The sequence below is a fragment of the Leptidea sinapis genome, chromosome 32, assembly GCF_905404315.1.
Source record: "Leptidea sinapis chromosome 32, ilLepSina1.1, whole genome shotgun sequence".
NCBI classification, from domain to species: Eukaryota; Metazoa; Arthropoda; class Insecta; order Lepidoptera; family Pieridae; genus Leptidea; species Leptidea sinapis.
Genome location: NC_066296.1, coordinates 1,221,170 through 1,239,548, shown reverse-complemented (window position 1 = coordinate 1,239,548; position 18,379 = coordinate 1,221,170). Strand labels below are relative to the sequence as shown.

The 18,379-nt window shown below is 33.7% G+C and overlaps 1 protein-coding gene across 1 annotated transcript in view; it reads left to right on the top strand.

Moving 5' to 3' along the window:
- LOC126974340 (nonsense-mediated mRNA decay factor SMG8) overlaps positions 1–18,379 on the top strand; it is a 43,069-nt gene continuing 24,690 nt past the window's right edge. The window contains exons 1-7 of the mRNA XM_050821799.1: positions 1–438; positions 2,264–2,559; positions 4,454–4,675; positions 5,707–5,956; positions 7,280–7,435; positions 7,918–7,992; positions 9,274–9,431. Coding sequence (XP_050677756.1) covers positions 301–438; positions 2,264–2,559; positions 4,454–4,675; positions 5,707–5,956; positions 7,280–7,435; positions 7,918–7,992; positions 9,274–9,431 — 1,295 coding nt within the window. The 5' untranslated portion in view covers positions 1–300. The remainder of the gene's footprint in view (positions 439–2,263; positions 2,560–4,453; positions 4,676–5,706; positions 5,957–7,279; positions 7,436–7,917; positions 7,993–9,273; positions 9,432–18,379) is intronic.

Sequence of the window (18,379 nt, the reverse complement as noted above, 5' to 3'; positions counted from 1 at the left end):
ACAGTTTAGTGTTCACACATGTTTACACTTTACAGTTTATTGTTTACTGTTTTGGTGGAAGTTTAGAGATTTTTCGTTAAAATCTTGAATTACAGAATAAAATATATGTACTTTGTGGTATAAAAGGCGACCGCGATTCTTTGACCTTCTAAATATTTATTGTTATGGTAGTGTTTACGTTTACCGGCTTAGTGTTACTTTTGAAAATTTAACTTAACATTTTGAGCTTCGATTTCTAGTATCGAGAAGTACATCTTTCTAACTATTGGTTTGCAATAATATAAAAGCAGAATTAGCAATATGAAAGTGTTTTCAATTCATGATATACCGGATTTTTCTAACAAGGGCCATATAGTCGTAGTGGGGATTGTAGGAAAATCTCCTCAAAATTATCCAAATAAAACATCGCCGCTATTATCTTCAGTGGCTTGCGAAGATGTGAGTATTTTGTATCCTTTGTAATATATTATATAAGCAGCTGTATCTAATACCAAGAAATGAGAAAAATACCTAATAGATAGTGTATGAAAGATGATATAGACCAGTGATTACAAATACCAAATATAATATATACCAGGTGTCAGTGATAATCTTTATTGACTAAACTGGCAAACACAACATATTCAAATGCAAGCACACTACTTGAGTAGCAATATAACACATTTGTGTGTTTATATTGCAGATCTTAAAATTATGGTTAAGTAATATACATTTTACCATATCACATGGATCACTTATGGCACCATGAGTATAGAAATATAAACATAAAATCACATGTATCAGGGGTACAAGGAAATTACAGACCTGTAATTGCCACTGTCCCGACATTCATCCCTGGGTCTACTACCACGCAGCTCACATCATACTTTTAAAATCTGTTCAAGCCCATTTTCAGCAAAGAACCAATCTGAAAATGTCTACTTACATTTTTTTATGGAAGCTGAGAACAAATAAACATGTCACCTGATGGTGAATGATCACACCATTTATAGCAACACTAGAACATTTCCATTACCTCAACCAGTGACATATTTACATTCTAATCTTCCTGTGGCTTCTGGATGGACCAATACAGTTTAGACAATGTTATGTTAAAGGAGACCACAAAGCTTAGAGTATTCGTTTTTTTTTATGATATGGATTGGTGCTAAGATTGAACCAAGTCCTCATTATACCAGAAATCAATATGCCTGCTGGTCTAATCATAAGGCACATACACTAACTAAACCATAAAGTATAATTACTTATAAAGGATCTCTTGTGTTACAAAAACATTAACTTGTTGAACTCTTGACATATTGAAATCAATTATAATATAGTAGTATATTATGTAGTTATTTTCTCGGATTAGTAAGTGTGTCTCACATAGAGCTATTACTGAATTTTCACATTAATAATTTACCATTATTTATTTATCAACCAACATTCCATCTTCTGGGACTGTCATTTATAAGTAACTAGCTGATACAGCTAGACTGTCCGCATACACACAGGACTGAGCATGTAGTAGCAACATTTCAACTTAATTATTAAAATAAAAGAACACTTATAATGCTGTTGCGACACTTTTTGTAAATAATTATGTGTTCAGAAAAGTCATCAATATTTTTAGCAGTGCACACGATGTAAATAATATTTTAGGAGTGTTTTTAACGGCTTGGATTACATTATTGGGTTTAATAAATTAATAATAACAAATAGTAAGAATCTCTAATTTTTTTAAAAATATAAATTAGCCTATAATAATAAATAAAAAAAAAAAAGTAAAATCATTTTATTGCAGGTCAGGGACCCATATAAAACATGTTTACATATAAGTAGGTGGGTAAAATATTTTAAAATTATAAAAAAGAATTTGTATAAAGATAATTAATTAATTAATTAATACAAAATTAAAGTCACTTCAAAAGAAATATAAATAAATAGTCATTTTACGCTAGGGATCTGGTGTACCCTTAGCCAGTGTTTATAAAACAGATTGTCAAGGGATGCCTCAGCGACGACTTTAATCAACTTATTATTAGAATTACGGACGGTTTCCCAGAAACCTGCTATTCTATTCCGTATAACAGCTATGCTATCCGTATAATAGCTATGTTACCCGGGGATAGTGTTGCTACCCAATAGTGAAATAATTTTCCAGACCAGTTCAATAGTTTCGGAGCCTTTTCTATGCAAACAAACAAACAAAAATTAATCAAATCTTTCCGCTTTATAATTTATAATTTTGGTATAGATAAATAAATTGATATCTTTCTTTCAGAATGGAATTGAATGCCACTGGGATGAAAGAAAAAGTATTCTTTATCTACATGCTATTACATATTTGGATACAAACAGATTATTGCAGCTGGCTACAAACCTAGATGAACAATCTAAAAGTTCTGTTCCTGATGCGGATGCTGCACATTGGCTTGTGGCGTCAGGAGAATTAGCTGTGGATGCTTGTAAAACAATGGCGCTGCTGTTCCACCTGTGCCATATTGTTATACTGTCATCTCCAACATCTGTGTTTGACATGGGATACTTGCAATTGTTTAAAGCAATTGATGCTTATAGGTATGTAGAATATTAAGAACTTTATACCAATTTAATAAAACTGAAGAGTTTTTTTGGTTATTGTTTTTTAAACTGTATAACATATACAGCAACTATAGTCAACAACCAGTATAGCTCCACCACCACCTTCCTCTTTAACAATTAGAACCCAATTCGGGCAAGTGGAACTGCAAAAACAGCTAAAGGGCACCTAAATGTGGTCAATATAGTGGAAAAGCAAGGCGAGTGGTTCAAATTCCAGCTACATAACTTTCACACTGAAAAATGGGGTATCTTCTCACATTTGTGATATCTTTCTTCAAAACACTTGTGTTAAAGTATCCTGGTTTCACCTAGATCAAAGGCTCATGTAGAAAGATCATAAGATCAAGCAATGGGACAAAATTAAACTCTGACTTACAAATATGTTTAGGTTCCTTGAAAATCAGTCAGCACTGTCACTAGCCAATAAACTTCTTGTTTATAGTATGTAAAGTTTATTAAAGTAAAATGTATTTGGACCTATAGCATTCAAATGTTGTTTAAGCAAGTCTATATTGAACATTTACTATAGTCCTCTAGTATTGATGAGAGAATTGATGGTTCTCGTCACTTACTATAAAATAAAATTCCAAGTTGAAGTGTTATTGAAATTCGGTTAAAAAAACTGCACCTTGGCACACTGGTTGGAGAAAAAATATTTGGTAGTCTCCGAACTTCATGGTGCAACCTATATTCTGTATAGGCTGTTATAAGTATTTTTAAACTGAGCAAATGCATCAGTTTCATCACAAGATCATTATATACTGCTTTGAAATGAACTGTACTGCTCTGCGGCAGACGGTTAGAGTTTCCGCAAGCATTTTGTTGAGTGTGGCACAAAGGGCTACTGGTCAAAGTGATAGATAAACTTCCACATTCTCTCTACCTCATCATCAAGTCCTATCTCAAAAACAGGCTTTTCCAAGTGAAACAGAGAGATGTCAGAGGTACACTACGAAAAATTTAAGCCGGTGTTCTACAGGGTTCAGTACTGGGCCCCTAATGTATAACATATTTACTTCAGACTTACCAGTATCAGAAGACATGACTGTAGTAACATAATATGATGAAATGATGACGTCGCATACCTTGCAAGTGAGGAAGACCTAGGCCAGTAATATGTTCCAATACCTTTTAGACAAGACCCATGCATGGATGAGTAAGTGTCGCATTGGGGCAAGTGCTCAAAATCAAACTCCATCACATTAACTGTAAGAAGCGAAAATTGGCCTCCTGTCAAATATGGCTCATAAGTTCTACCAAATTCTGAGAAAGTAAAATACCTGAGCTTTAACGGAGACAAAAGGCTCATCTGGACTTAAATTAATCATATATTTCAAAATCTTCACTGGATTAGATACTCTGCCCTGTCTACTCATTATAAACTTCTGTTCTTCAATGTTGCGTTGGAGGTGCCATCTGGACCTACGGCATTCCACTATGAGGATCTGCTAGTAAAAGGAACATCATAGTCACTCAACATGTACAAAACAAATCCTGTGTACCATCACAAGTGCCCCACCGTTTTCCAGAAATGACGAGATTCACAAATTAATTGGTGTTCCCAGTGTTCAGTCTGAAATTGAGAAATTCAAAAGGAAATATGCTGATCGGCTCTCGGTCCATTCAAACACCCTGGCCTGATCTCTTAAACCATTCCACAGCAATTTTCATTGCTGGGCTGAAAAGTAAGAATGTGTTCTAGGAAGGCAGTTGAGGCACTGGTCTCTTCTCTTAAACGTCATACTCACTCAACTCATCCGTTTGGGACTGATTGCAGATTAAACTATAAAAAATTTTTTTTTGAACTATTCAATTGTCACTTTTAACAAAATCTATTATAAGTATATATCTAATCATTATAATTTTTCAGAAACGAATTAACAGGTCAGACTACAACAGCTCTATTGGATGCAGGACTGAGCGGCTCTTGGGAGACACACGGCCGGACCTGTTGTCCACGACTCTTGTTCCACTTTCGCAGAGCACCGGCACCTCTCCGCCAAAACCCAGCTGCATTGAAACGGCTGGAGCATGCCGTGGAAGATCAGATTTACTTCATATTGAGAAAAGCGAGAATTATTACGAATGTATGGTATGTTTATTTAATAGTTATTTTTTTATCCGATTTCAAAAAAGAGGAGGTTATCAATTCGATCGTTATTTTTTTTTTATGTATGTTCACCGATTACTCTGAGATGATCTGATGATATCTCCGATTTACGTATTTATTTATTCTTCTTTTGTTCGATGCGAAATAGATGCCATTTGGTCCCATAAAAATTTTACATAGTTTGGCCCAGTAGTTTTCATTTTATGAGCGTTTTTACGAAAATTTTTGTCTATCTGTATGACGTGATTGTTTTCTGTGAACGGCTTTTTTTTGGAGTTTTCATTCAGGTTGATTATATATTATTATTAGCTAACACTAAAACGTAAAAAATAAAAAATAAACTATTTTTAAAAAAACCGACTTCAAAAACTGAAAAGTATGAAACAACTAAAAACTTAATTTAATACACCTCTTATGCAAACCTTTACCTTTAATATTTAAATACTATTATTTGTATGTGCTACATATTGATAGCTTTGAAGTTTTGGCCACTTGCCACTTTTGAGTTGTCATACATATTTTATGGATCTTATGATACAGATAATGGTAAGTTGCTGCTGATATAATTGTAAGCCTGTAGAACCTTTTGAAATTGGATTGTTAAAATCAGCCTAGCAAAACTCTAACAAAACAGCGCTTCACTCGATTGTATGAAACGTGCAGTCATTGATAGGTTGACAGATGACGGCTATAATCTTGTAAAAAAGGAGACCAAAATCACTACGTTTTAAGCAACTGTTCGCTTTCAAACTTGTCTGGATTATATTTCGTGGCCAATCGCGATACATTTCATACTAAACTAAATTTTTTTGTTAAACAAAACTAATTATTGTTGCACAACCATTTTTATGCCACACCACCATAGAGTATGAATATTACAAAGAACATAGTATCGTTACATACACAATAATTTCTGTGTAGTTTGTATAATTGTTAACAATACCTCTTCGCAAGCACAATAGACTTCAGTAGATACTTTTACAATACTTTATTCAGATTGATGTTATTTTCAGTGCAAAATCCCTATTTGCAATTCCGAAAAATGAAGAATTCGTGTACATTAGTGCTGAAGAGAACAATGGCAACGCCCGCGATATGAGCTCGTTGGTTCGCGGCCTGGTGCAGCTGTGTTCCGGAATCGAACCCGAGACTACAGCACGCCAGAGTTTCCGCCAGTTCCTACAGACACATTTAGATCTAGCTTTCGGAGAGGGCTTTGATGATAATGTCGGGAAGTATGCTATGAGCACGTCATTTTTTGAGGTAAAGATTTATATGAATATGAGATTTAAATACTTAGTATTTATTTATCTTGGATTATGAGCTTTATAGAGATGTAATAAGATCTATGCTACGAGCTAGTGCGATGGCATAGTTATTAATGATAAGTTCGGTAACATCTTTCAAAACTCGCAACGTGCGAGCCAAAAACTCCTTGATAGTAGTGAAATAAAAAAAAAAACAATTTTTGACGTTTCTGATATAAAAATGGCGCGCATTTGCAAATATCCCCACAGCCGTGTGATGAAAATTAAAACTAAACACTTCTTTTGTCTCTCTAGTACATATTTAAAGTAAGTCAATTGTATTTAGCAGTGCTTCCAAGGAGGTTAAACTGTGTAGTCTATTTAAAATTTAATTTATTCACGTAATGTATTTATGGAAATTAAAATTGGTACCTTTAAAAGAAATGCACGGTGAGGCGTCTCCTCATTTATCGTTAAAAGACTAAAATCCAACATACTATAAAAATATTTAAACAATTACTTATTAATTATGCATATTAAATTTGTAACCAAAATTTATGAACGATGCAGGACCTGCGAAACCACAACCTGAGAGTTTAACAAAATATCCTTTTACGATCCATGCGTACTCGAATGGTTGGCTCACTTGGAAAGTGCGTTCGAGGTCGCGGGTTCGAGTGCCGCATCGTTCATAAATTTTACTTACAATATTAAATAATAATACGGGGTGCACCTCGGGAGTGCCGGGAGAAGTGAAAGCTGATTGATGTTGTGCATTTTGGAATGATTACGGAATAGCTTTGCACGGGTTGCTTTATTTAACACTATAAAAGTACTTCTAGCATTTATGTGCTTAAATACACTATTCATTTATTGCGCTATCGTACACAAAAATGACAATTAAAAATTTAACACTTCAGAATTCAGAAATTTAATATTTCAATTTATTACATTAAAAAGTTTATCTCTCAGCAAAATCAACTTTCATCCATACTGAACTTTTTAATAACAGTAAAGGCTGCTTTAAAAGGAGTGTTAGTAAAAATCTAAAGGAAGGTTAAATTTAGAGTAATTCACAAATACACACACACACACACACACACACATGCACACACACACACGCACTCTCACCAAACCCCACACGCACAAATATCATGTCTTTTTATAAATATTGTAAATCCATTATTAGATGTAAGTCCTACAAAATAGTATTATTATAACCTATTTTAAGTTCTGTGGATTTTGTGATGTTTTAAATAAAATAAAATAAAAATAAAATAATTTCAACGACTGTCTTGCGAAATATATTAAGAGGTTTTCACTTATTTTTTTTATTCAGCTGCCTAATGTCAGTAGCTGGTGCGCCGCGGCTCGAGCTCTCGTGCCCGTGTACTTGAAGGATTCTGCACAGCTGGAGAATGAGATAGATGTGGGAGGAGCTCTGTTCGACGCCCTGGCCACCGATGTCAGATTCTCACAGGCCCGGTGCGCCAAAGTAAGTATTTTCTATTGAATGATACAATTTTTTTATTTCAAATCGTATATTTTTTATAAATTTATTTAATTGTATTTGATACGCTTTGACACGAATTATCGAGCACCAATTTAGGCCATATGCCTATTGCATTCAAATATTTAATTCAAAATATAATATGAAATTATTTTGAACGTCAAAAACTACCACGCATGCGAAATTATATGCCTCAGTCCTGAGAAGAACGGGCGCAACAAACTCAATGGGCTTATCCTTTTTTTTTATAAAACTTAATCAAATTTATGATTTCAATATGTTGCGGGCGGTTGCTTTATTTCCAACCTGTGGTACCATTAAGAAAGTCATTTATGTTATACCTTTACCACACAAACATATTTTTACAATTCTTTTGAATCTCATAGTTTTCAGATACTATGTGTGCCAGATAATATTAATTTATTATTTATAATATTGTATTATTGAGAGCCATGGTGATATTCCAGGTGCTGCCGATAGCTCAGGCTTCGTATGCTGAGGGTCTACCTTCTCATTACTCAAGTCAACATCATGCACATAAAGTAAGATATTGTGTGTTGTTTGTGATTCTTTGAAATTACGAAACAATTATATTATTAAACTTTATTTAGAACATTGCATACAATAAGAAACCTTATTCTCAAGCACACTATTATATACTATATGGTAGAAATTGTATACCTCACTTACAGGCTAACTCAACCTGCATAATGAACTGAAAAACAATGCAATACATTTTTTTTTAAAGCGGCTGGTGGGTCCTGTAGCAGCAAGTAACATAATATAAAAGTTATTGTAGTTCATTGTAACGATTTACGACGTATTAAAAAAAAAACTGCTTACTAGATCTCGTTCAAACGAAGTTTGCACAGTAATCTGCATAAAAATATATTAGACACCTCAATATCATTTCGAAGACCTATATATACACATATGGGTTTGTTGAAAAAAAAGTTTCTATTTTTTTTTAAACCTCAAAATTTAGGTGAAAAATTCAAAAAACCAAGTTTTTGGACTTTTTTTGTGTATCTTTTTCAAAAAAAAATATTTTCTACGCTATTTGGTGAACTTACCTTATTATGTCCTAAATACACTGTAATTTATTTGATTTAAAATATTCATTTTTTCGCCTTATTTTAACTTAATATCAAAAAAGCACCCAAATTTTCAATCGAAAATTCTGACGTCAAAATATCAGCTTTTTTCAAAAAGTTTGGGGGCTTTTTGTTCGTTGAAATATCTACTTTCTGATTGTGTAAAAAAAAAATACAAATTACAATTGTAAATGTTCGGAGAATTTAAGTCCAACGAAAGGCATTTCATAAAGAATTTATACCTGTTGTTTCGTAGCAGCAAAAATAAGGATTACGATTAATATTTGATTAATTTTAAACTATTTATAAATGTAAAAAGGATAATGATTCAGTGTTAAATTAATTTTTTTTTCAATTTTATTGATTTTCTAATACTTATAATAAAAAATGTAACATATATAAAACTGTACATTAAATATTTGTACAATCAAAAGTCAAAAAAGTAGTTTATAGAATTTCTGTTTGTCTTGTATGTCTAAGTAAAACGCAAAAACGACTAGATTAATTTTATTCAATTTTGGATGAATTTAGAAAGTTATTATAGCTTATTTTTTCCGAATTGGTGGTAAAATCTTTGACATTCATAAGTGTCATTTTGACGTGTTAGAAGGGGTGCGCAATTTAAACACACGATTCACATTCACAATTATAATATCAACACTGCTTACACATGACTGCTTCACGGCAGGGATAGGTCGTAGTGGTGGCTATAATCATAATACGGTGCAGGTGAGCGTGGCCCTGGGGGTGGTGGAGGCCATGGCGCGAGGTCCCCTTGCGGGCGGGGCGCGCGCTCGTCTGCGGGCGGCCTGCGCCGCCACCTGGCGCACCCGCCGCCTGTGTGAGGCGCCTTCGCTCACGTCTCACCCCTGCGTCAACCCTGAACAGTATGTACTGCGACGTGACGAGCTTCTATTGTATCATGCATTACCTTTACATAATATACTAAAATCCTCAAACCATAAAGGCGGCTTTCCTGTCACTGTCACGTGGAATTTCATCCGCGAGCGCATCCTATTATTTTATAGATGTGTTTCCTTTTTTTTTTTTTTTTTTTTTTTTTTATATTTATTAATAAAAAACAAATTTTACATTGCGGTTTCAAAGCAATAAAAACCACTGAGGTTTGTACAATTGCTAAATTAAGTCTACACCAACAGAGTTAAATTAATAAAAGAAAAAATAGTTCACAATCACTTAGCTATACATTATAATTATATTAATAAAAGTAAAAGTACTTGATACAATTAATAGTTAAGCACGATAAGTTGATCGGTGGTCAGTCAAGTCTTAAAAAGTATTTTTTTAAATTCTGTTTTAAATTAGTCTCAGTCAACGAGTCGGTCAAGTCACGTGGCAGTTTATTAATCAGTCTAGGTACTATGTAAGCTGTTGTTCTTTCACCGAACGCATTGGATGCCCGAGGCATGTGCAGCCGGTTTAGACTAACAGCGCGCGTATACACGGGGTGATCTATGGCTGTTATTTTAATTTATTATTAAAATAATTTTCTTTTAGTATTGCATATTCAATTTGCTTAAATATTGACAACACTTGACAATGCTTAAATAGCCCGCTTTCGTTACCTTGAAATTTACGTTTAATTTGATTTGATACTATTTTTTTAAGAATTTGAATTTGAATTTTATTAATTTTGTCAAGGTACGAATTGTAAGTACGACCGTAACTGCTCAGTCCATACTGAACGTACGATTCGGCTAACGCGTTATAGAGCATTATTTTGACTTTATAGGGTATGCGATTTTTTAGAATTGAGATACTTGCAAGGAATTGTCTAAGTTTGTTGCATACATAGTCCACATGATTACTCCATTTAAATTTATCATCTATTATTAACCCAAGATATGTGTGAGATCTAACTATTTCCAAGGGTGTGCATTTACATGAGTGATAGTTTTTATGTAGGCAGACATGTTCGTGAGCTGTTATGTTTTTGATTGGTAATTTATTAATAAACGGTGATTTTATCAATAAGAGCTTAGTTTTATTTGGATTAAGAACAAGGCCTACATCATGACACCACCGGGTAAGGTTATTGAGGTCCTGTTGCATAAAATCACAAGCCTTTATTGGATCTTTGTCAGCGATTACGAGACAAGTATCGTCCGCAAACTGGAAACAAGTGCAGTTTTTTATACAATCTTTGATGTTATTGACGTATGAAAGAAAGTGAAGCGGCCCTAATACTGAACCTTGAGCGGTGCCCTTTCTCACCATGACTGGCTTACTCAACGTGTTGTCTATTTTCACTTTGTATGTCCGATTTTTTAGATAGTCACTGCACCATTCCAGTAATGGACCACGGACTCCACAAAAGTCTAACTCCTGAATAAGTTGATTATGCAACAAAGTATCAAAGGCGCGAGAGAAGTCTATAAATAATACTAAAACGTGTTTTTTAAGATCTAAGTGACTATTCACTTCGTCAGTAAATTTTGATAAAAGGATTGAAGTACTCTTACCAGCCTGGAATCCAAATTGATTTTGTTGTAGTACTTCATGTTTCCTGTAAAAACTATGTATTTGTTCGCATATAAACTTTTCAACAATTTTATCAATCGATGATAGTATTGTTATGGGTCGATAGTTATCATAATCACTATGTTTACCTTTTTTAAATATAGGCCTCACACAGCCTTCTTTTAATTCATTTGGGTAATGACTTTTGCTTACACTGCAATTTATTAAGTTTGCAATAGCCGTGGAGACATCTCTTCCAATTAATTTAATATCTGATACCTTGATACCATCCAGACCAGGTGCCTTACGTGAATTTAAGTTTTGTATAATTTTATAGACCGAATCGCTTGAAGCTTTTTTTAAAAAGATACTGGAATCATTTGGTTGGCGGCAATTATTTTGTTTATAAAGTTTTATTTTGCATGTTGGACTAATATCATTCACTGCATTATCAAAGCTTTTCGCAAAGTTATCTGCAATGATTTCAGTATGCAACCCTTGCGCATTGAATGCCTTAAGAATTGCTAAATCAATAGATGATGACACACGACCTAACATTTGGTTTATTATTTGGTACATTTTTTTTGTATTTCTAAAGTTATTACTAATTTCTTTTAGGTAATATGAATTTTTTTTAGCTTCTAAAACCTTGTGTATCTTGTTACGAACTTTATTATATTCTAATCTTAATTTAGGATCGTAATCATTATTTTTCCATTTGCGAAAAAGTTTCTCACGCTTTTTACAAAGTTCATTGATATTATTATCGATCCAAGGCAGCTTACATTTATTTTTACCATTATCTAAACCTATCCTTTTTTTCACAGTACTTGTAGCCGCATTGTTAGCATTATGAAAGGATCGACAAATAAAATTATAAATATCATACGGGGATTTCATGTCGTTTGTCACAGACCATTTAACGTTTTTTAGTTCCCGAAAAAGAATGTCATAGTTAATTTTTTGTTTGATATCACCCCGTGTACGCTCGGGCTGTGCATCGCCAATGCAAGCGAAGACAAGGCCTCGATGGTCCGCCAGTACAATATCTAACGCCGCCGAGTACGGATTTAATGTGGGGAAGCGTGCAAAAATGTGGTCGATACAAGATTTGGTTACATAGTTTTGTTTCATTTCAATTCTCGTATAATCGGATATACCACACATTAATCCATGCTCGCTGAGTGTTGCTAGATATGAATCTTTATATGTCGTTGAAGATTTTAGGTCAATGTTTATGTCACCAATCATTAGTAAGTTTAGTTTTGACTCAAATATAGAAAGATAGTTACCTAGTTCTTTTACAAAATTATTCTTGTTTGTTGATGGTGGGCGATAAACTGCACAAACAACTACATCCTGGCAATCATTTATTTTAAACGACCCTGTTAGACTTTCAAAAGTGCTTGTTTTATGATTGAATTTTGTAAATTTTATGTGATTTCGGATGTATATCATAATGCCGCCTCCCTTTTTATTTTTCCGTAGTTGTGAGTACATGTTAAAGCCAGGAAGGTTAAACAAATGGCAAATTTTATTCGAGATACCACATTCGGTCAACACTATTAAATCAATTGGAAAAGTACATTTATGAATAGTTTGTTCTAATTTACTGAAATTTTTAATTAAAGACCTGATATTAAAATGTAGACATGATAGTTTTAAAGTATTTTTAGGCGGTATATGTTGTAAAAAATTATTAAGTGTGTTACAATCTCGTATTTCTTTTATATGTGTATCCATATTATATATTTATATAAATTCAAACTTATACAGGCGAGAATTTAATGAGCTTTTTTATCAAATGTAAGGAAAAAAGAAACAAAAACTGTACCTAATAGCTTATTGAGGGGTAGATCCTTTCAGTTTCTTTTCAAAATTAGATGAGGTCGGACACTGCTTTTCAAGGAGGTTTATGTCTTGCACTGAACGAATATAATATATTTTACTATCACTACACTTTCTAACACACACTTTACCATCTTTGCACCATATATACTGAAAGGATTCTTTAAGTTGGGTTTTCGCTTTGAATAATAGTGACTTAAGGTGCTTAGTTAGCGCATCCCGTACATAGACACGATTTTCAACGCTTTCTTTCGGGACGCCCTGTACTATGTGTCCAACAGTGAGTAATTTCTCCCTTCCAGCATCAATCCATTTTTTTCGGCATACATTCGACTTTAATTCCAGTAGGATAACTCCTGGTCTAGTCTTTGAACCCGGTAGACGTTGTGAAGACTGGACATCAGCTGGGTCAACGTTCAATTTGGAAGCCACAGTTTCCACCACTTTGCCTATGCTGCTCGGAGGAATTTCGGGGAGCCCAGCTATTTCCAAAGATGATGAAAGAGATTTTTGTTCAAAATCCTTAATCTCTTGCTCCAGTACCGATATTCTTAATTGCATATTTTTATTGGAATTTTGAAGGTCAAGGTTTTTGTTTTGTAGGTCTTTGATAAGGGTATCTTGCTTTTTCATAGATTGCTGCATTGTGCTCATTTGTTCACTTAGGTACTCCAGTGACGACTCAAGATTAACAAGTTCTTCTCGAAATGCTTTTTTCACCTCGCGACCAATGTCCTCTATTAATTTTTTCGTATTAATAGTTTGAACATTCGCGATGGATTCCGAATCAGATTCATCGTCATCACCGCTGTTATCTGGAATAATGAAAGACGACCGGCGAGAAATTTGTTTTAAACAATCTTCACAGCACCATTCAATTCCAGGGGAATGACGAAGGGTTTTCAGTTGCTTGTTGGAAAGCTTGGAACACTCGGGATCAGCATGTACAATCTTGTCACATCTACTGCATTCCAGGCCTGGCATTTTTTTGGTGATATTTTTTTTATATAATACTATATCGGTGATATTTTTTTTATATAATGCTATACTATAACGCGTGCTGCCCGCGCACGGAACGGGGAGAGGTTGCAGGTGGGACATTGTCTTGCGTGTTGCGTTTCGGAGTTTCAGTTTTCGGAGTAAGCGCCCGCGAATAGGGAAAACCGCCCTTACACAAAACGATTCACTCCTACAGGTCCTTTGGTATTGCCCAGAACACCCGCGATCGCGCAATTACCCTATTGTAGTCTTTCCGCATCCGAGAACACCTATTACCTTGTACTGTCAATAAATATTTAAATACAGTAAATTTATTTATACATAATACCTAAACAGTGGCTGGGACTTTATTATAAAAGTGTATACATTTACCCTTAAAGCTATTATGTATCTTATGAAGCCTACTAGAATTAGTTACAAAAAATCCCTTATTTATAGTGTTATATCAATCACAACAACAACTATAGAAAATCACTATTAAGAGCAAAAATGCGACGATTTTTTGTGAACGTATATTAAATATTCATAAATGTACTGACAATGAACAGGTATAATATTTATTCTTTAAATTTTACGTTGAGAGACTGTCTATAACCAAGCTGATATATAGCACGAACAGCTCTCTATTGCAGAGCAAACTCTATCAATATCAGCAGCATGACCCCATAGTAAAATACCGTACCTCATAATGCTGTGAAAATAACTAAAGTACACTAATCTAGCGATCGCAACATTCGTGTACCCCCTAATCTTTCTAACGGCATATGCCGCAGAGCTGAGTCTATCTGCTAGTTGGGCAATATGTAAACCCCACTGAAGCTTTTTATCTAACGTGATACCCATGAAGACCTTAGTGTCCACAAGTTCCAATCTCCGGTCATTTATAAGTACGTTGGTTTGTACCTCCGCTGTGTTTGGTGTAATGAACCGTAAACACTTGTTTTTTTAATGTTGTGGTACAGATTTTTCGTCTCAAACCAAAGCACTACCTTTGACAGTGCATTGTTTACCTCGTCATCAATGTCTGCACGTCGCTTTACTTTAAAAATAAGTGAAGTATTATCAGCAAACAATACGATTTCATGGCTATCGTCTACCACAAACGATAGATCATTAATATATATATAAGAAATAAGAAAGGACCGAGAATAGAACCCTGTGGAACACCTATTCCTAGAGGTTTACGCGAAAACCGTTTGCCATTTACATCGACTATCTGAACTCTTTCGCTTAATTATGATTTTAACGGTTTTAGGGCTCTATTTTTTACTCCATAATACTTTGGTTTTAGGAGTAGTTTCATGGTGGACGCAGTCAAATGCTTTGAACTAATCACAAAAAAATGCCCAATGTATCCTGTAGGCTGTGACTCTTCCCAGCCATCAAAGTACCCGCACTAAGTGTTGATGAACCCCTACTGAAACCAAATTGATTTTTGTTCAATAATTTACTAAAATGCATCTGTAGCTGCTCAAGCAAAAGTTTTCAAAAATTTGACTAAAAACAGCACTAAAATAGGTCTGAAACACAGAACAGAAAAAACTAGTAAAAGTGGCATCATGTCATTTTACTATGGAAACCGATGTCGCCTAACTCACACATTTATTCCTGCTTTATGATAGGCCTTAATTCACAATCACGAAAAGACATAACTATAAATTTATTTACATCAATTTCGAACTTATACCATATTCTTAAAGTGATAATGACAACCCCGGAACTTTTTCTTAAATTGCGAAAAATAACATATTAAAACTTGGAGTAATAGGAACTCTATTACCATAGATTTGACTTCTGTCAAACTACCTAGTGTTGTACGTAAATTAATAAACATATCGATAAGTTAGTGAAAACTAGAAATGACATAATCAGGGTTGATATATACTCTATATTACTATTTCATGGTTTTCGATAATATTTTTACAATTCTATGTCGTATTTCCTCTACTCCATGATTTGACGAGGTTTTTCTTCTAATCCACCTCGACTCAACCTTATCGGTGAAACCTCAATATATGCAAAATATTAAAATTTAATAAAAAAAAATATGATTGTCTATATTTCAAAATTAAGGTTTAAATAGTTTAAGTGGAATCTTACACATATTTGTTAAATAATAATTAGCTGTACATAAGAAACAATTAAAACTATTAATTTCAATTTATCGTAGTCTGTCTTGTACACAATTACCGAGCAATACTCGAATACAATTTATAAAGAAAAAGTGTGTGTGGCCCGACGCACGACTGGAGTTTACTCCTCAAGAACGATTGTCTTTGAACAGGTACTAAGCAAAATCAAGTCGAATCGTGGATGGTCATGGAGTCGGTTACAAACAGACATACAGCAGAAGCTAATAAAAGCGTATTAATTAAAAAAATATATGGATATTTAAAAAGAAAATAATATTTTAGGTTAAAAATTGTCTATTTGGCGTGAAATGCGCTATATATACTCTCCATATTAAATTAAACATTTAATTATGTGCATAGCTCATATTAATTTGTATGAACTATATTCATAATTCAATATTTAATAAATACAAAGCACACATGTTTATATAAACAATACATTTCATATTAATGTATGAATTGTAACTTAGTACCCACGTGCTTATCAAATTTTCCGGCACTATTATGTACACCACTTTCTTCCTAAATTAATAGAATTTTCACTTAACTTTATGAAAGTATAATAATAAATCAATTTCAATAGTATAATAAAGCTTCAAAATACATGAAAAGAAAAATGATGTTTGCTATCCGTATCACTGCAATACAACTGAAAAGTGAAATGTCCGTGAGAAATGATGCGCACCAAAAACGTTACTATGCAATTTGATGAGTCGGTTTTACTCCCCATATTTTTCTCATACAGGGCGCCTTATATGAAAATCGATTCTTAAGGAGTAAACTCCAAAAAATTATTTCAATAAAATTATATCGATATGTACATGCATGCACTTGTTGAGTTGCAAGATATTTTTATTGTTTACAATAATTATTCTATCATAAGTTACATCGAGTAAACGTTAAGGTAAATTAATCATAGGCCATATTATGGTTCATTTTCAATTGTATATTTTGCACTACACATAAAAAATATAAATTGAATTTAAATCGGAAAATTATGATTACCGATGATAGGAGATCCCTTCATTGAACATATTTTTATTGCGGCTATGATTTCTACAGTCCAATATGGCACAATAAGGCATATTTGTATTTTTTTAAAAGATAATAATGCTTCACTTGAACTCAAACGACTGGTCTCACTTGAGCCTCGAGTAGGTACATTTGTACACAATATTGACGACAGGGTAACGCCCACATGCCACTTCAACTAGTTTTTTCTGTTTCGTGGTCTGAAATTCGCGAGTGGGGTCAAAAGAACTACCCGATTAAACAAAGGTATAAATTTGCTGTATTTCATGAGGTCAGGGAACACACCCTTATCTATGCATTCGTTAAATATTATTGCTAATTCAGGTGCTATAATGTCAAGTATGTTTTTTACAATATTAGTCGAATAGCCCCGTAATTTTTAGGTTAATTGATTTGAAGATTTTTAGTATATAACCTACCTATAATATACTTAAATTTCAAATCAATGCAAGATACTACCATGTCTAATTTAAACAAATCCTTTGCTGTTTTTGATGAAGAGTTTAGTTCTTTGGTCGTGATAATTGAGATTTCGGAAAAGTATTTATTTATTTTATTTTACAATTTTAGGGAAACTTACAGCTAAAAAACTCTCAATATTATATAATTAACACGATGAAGGCCAATTATCAGCTTCCACATTCAGGTATCACTACATCTCCACACTCCAATGCTCAAAAAACTCAAGGCAAGAAATTAAGAAACTACATTAAAATCCAAATCACTCAAAGTACCTACCACATAGGGCTCTCTTCATTCTAGCAACACAAGTGCAGAATAAATCCAAATCAACCTCCCGGCATGCCACATTGAAAGAACGACATGCTCGCAATAGGTATGAATTTTGTCTATATATAGTTCTTGCTATAGGGACGCACAATAAGTTTGGCCTGCGCAGAAACAATGATGGTGCGTATAGGCCCACCTTAGATACCAGTTCTGGCAACTCAGTTGCACCATTAAATAAAGACATTAGAAACGCTATGTCCGATATTTTTCTACGCTCAGCTAGAGGCAAAACATGAAATTTTTTGCAGTGTGTATGATACTCAGGCAGATAACAGTTAGATTTAAATTGAATGTACCTTAAAAATTTTCTTTGTATACTTTCAAGGCGGTCTATATAAATGTTGTATATTGGGTTCCATACCTGTGAGGCATATTCGAGGTGACTACGAACGAAAGAGCAATATAATATTTTAATAGTTTTAATTTCCTGAAAGTCGGAAGAGATTCTTATAATGAAACCTTACGCTTTCGTGGCTTTATTAATGATGCTCTCAATATGCAGATCAAAGAGAAGTTTGCTGTCAAATATAACTCCAAGATCTTTGACAGATCCA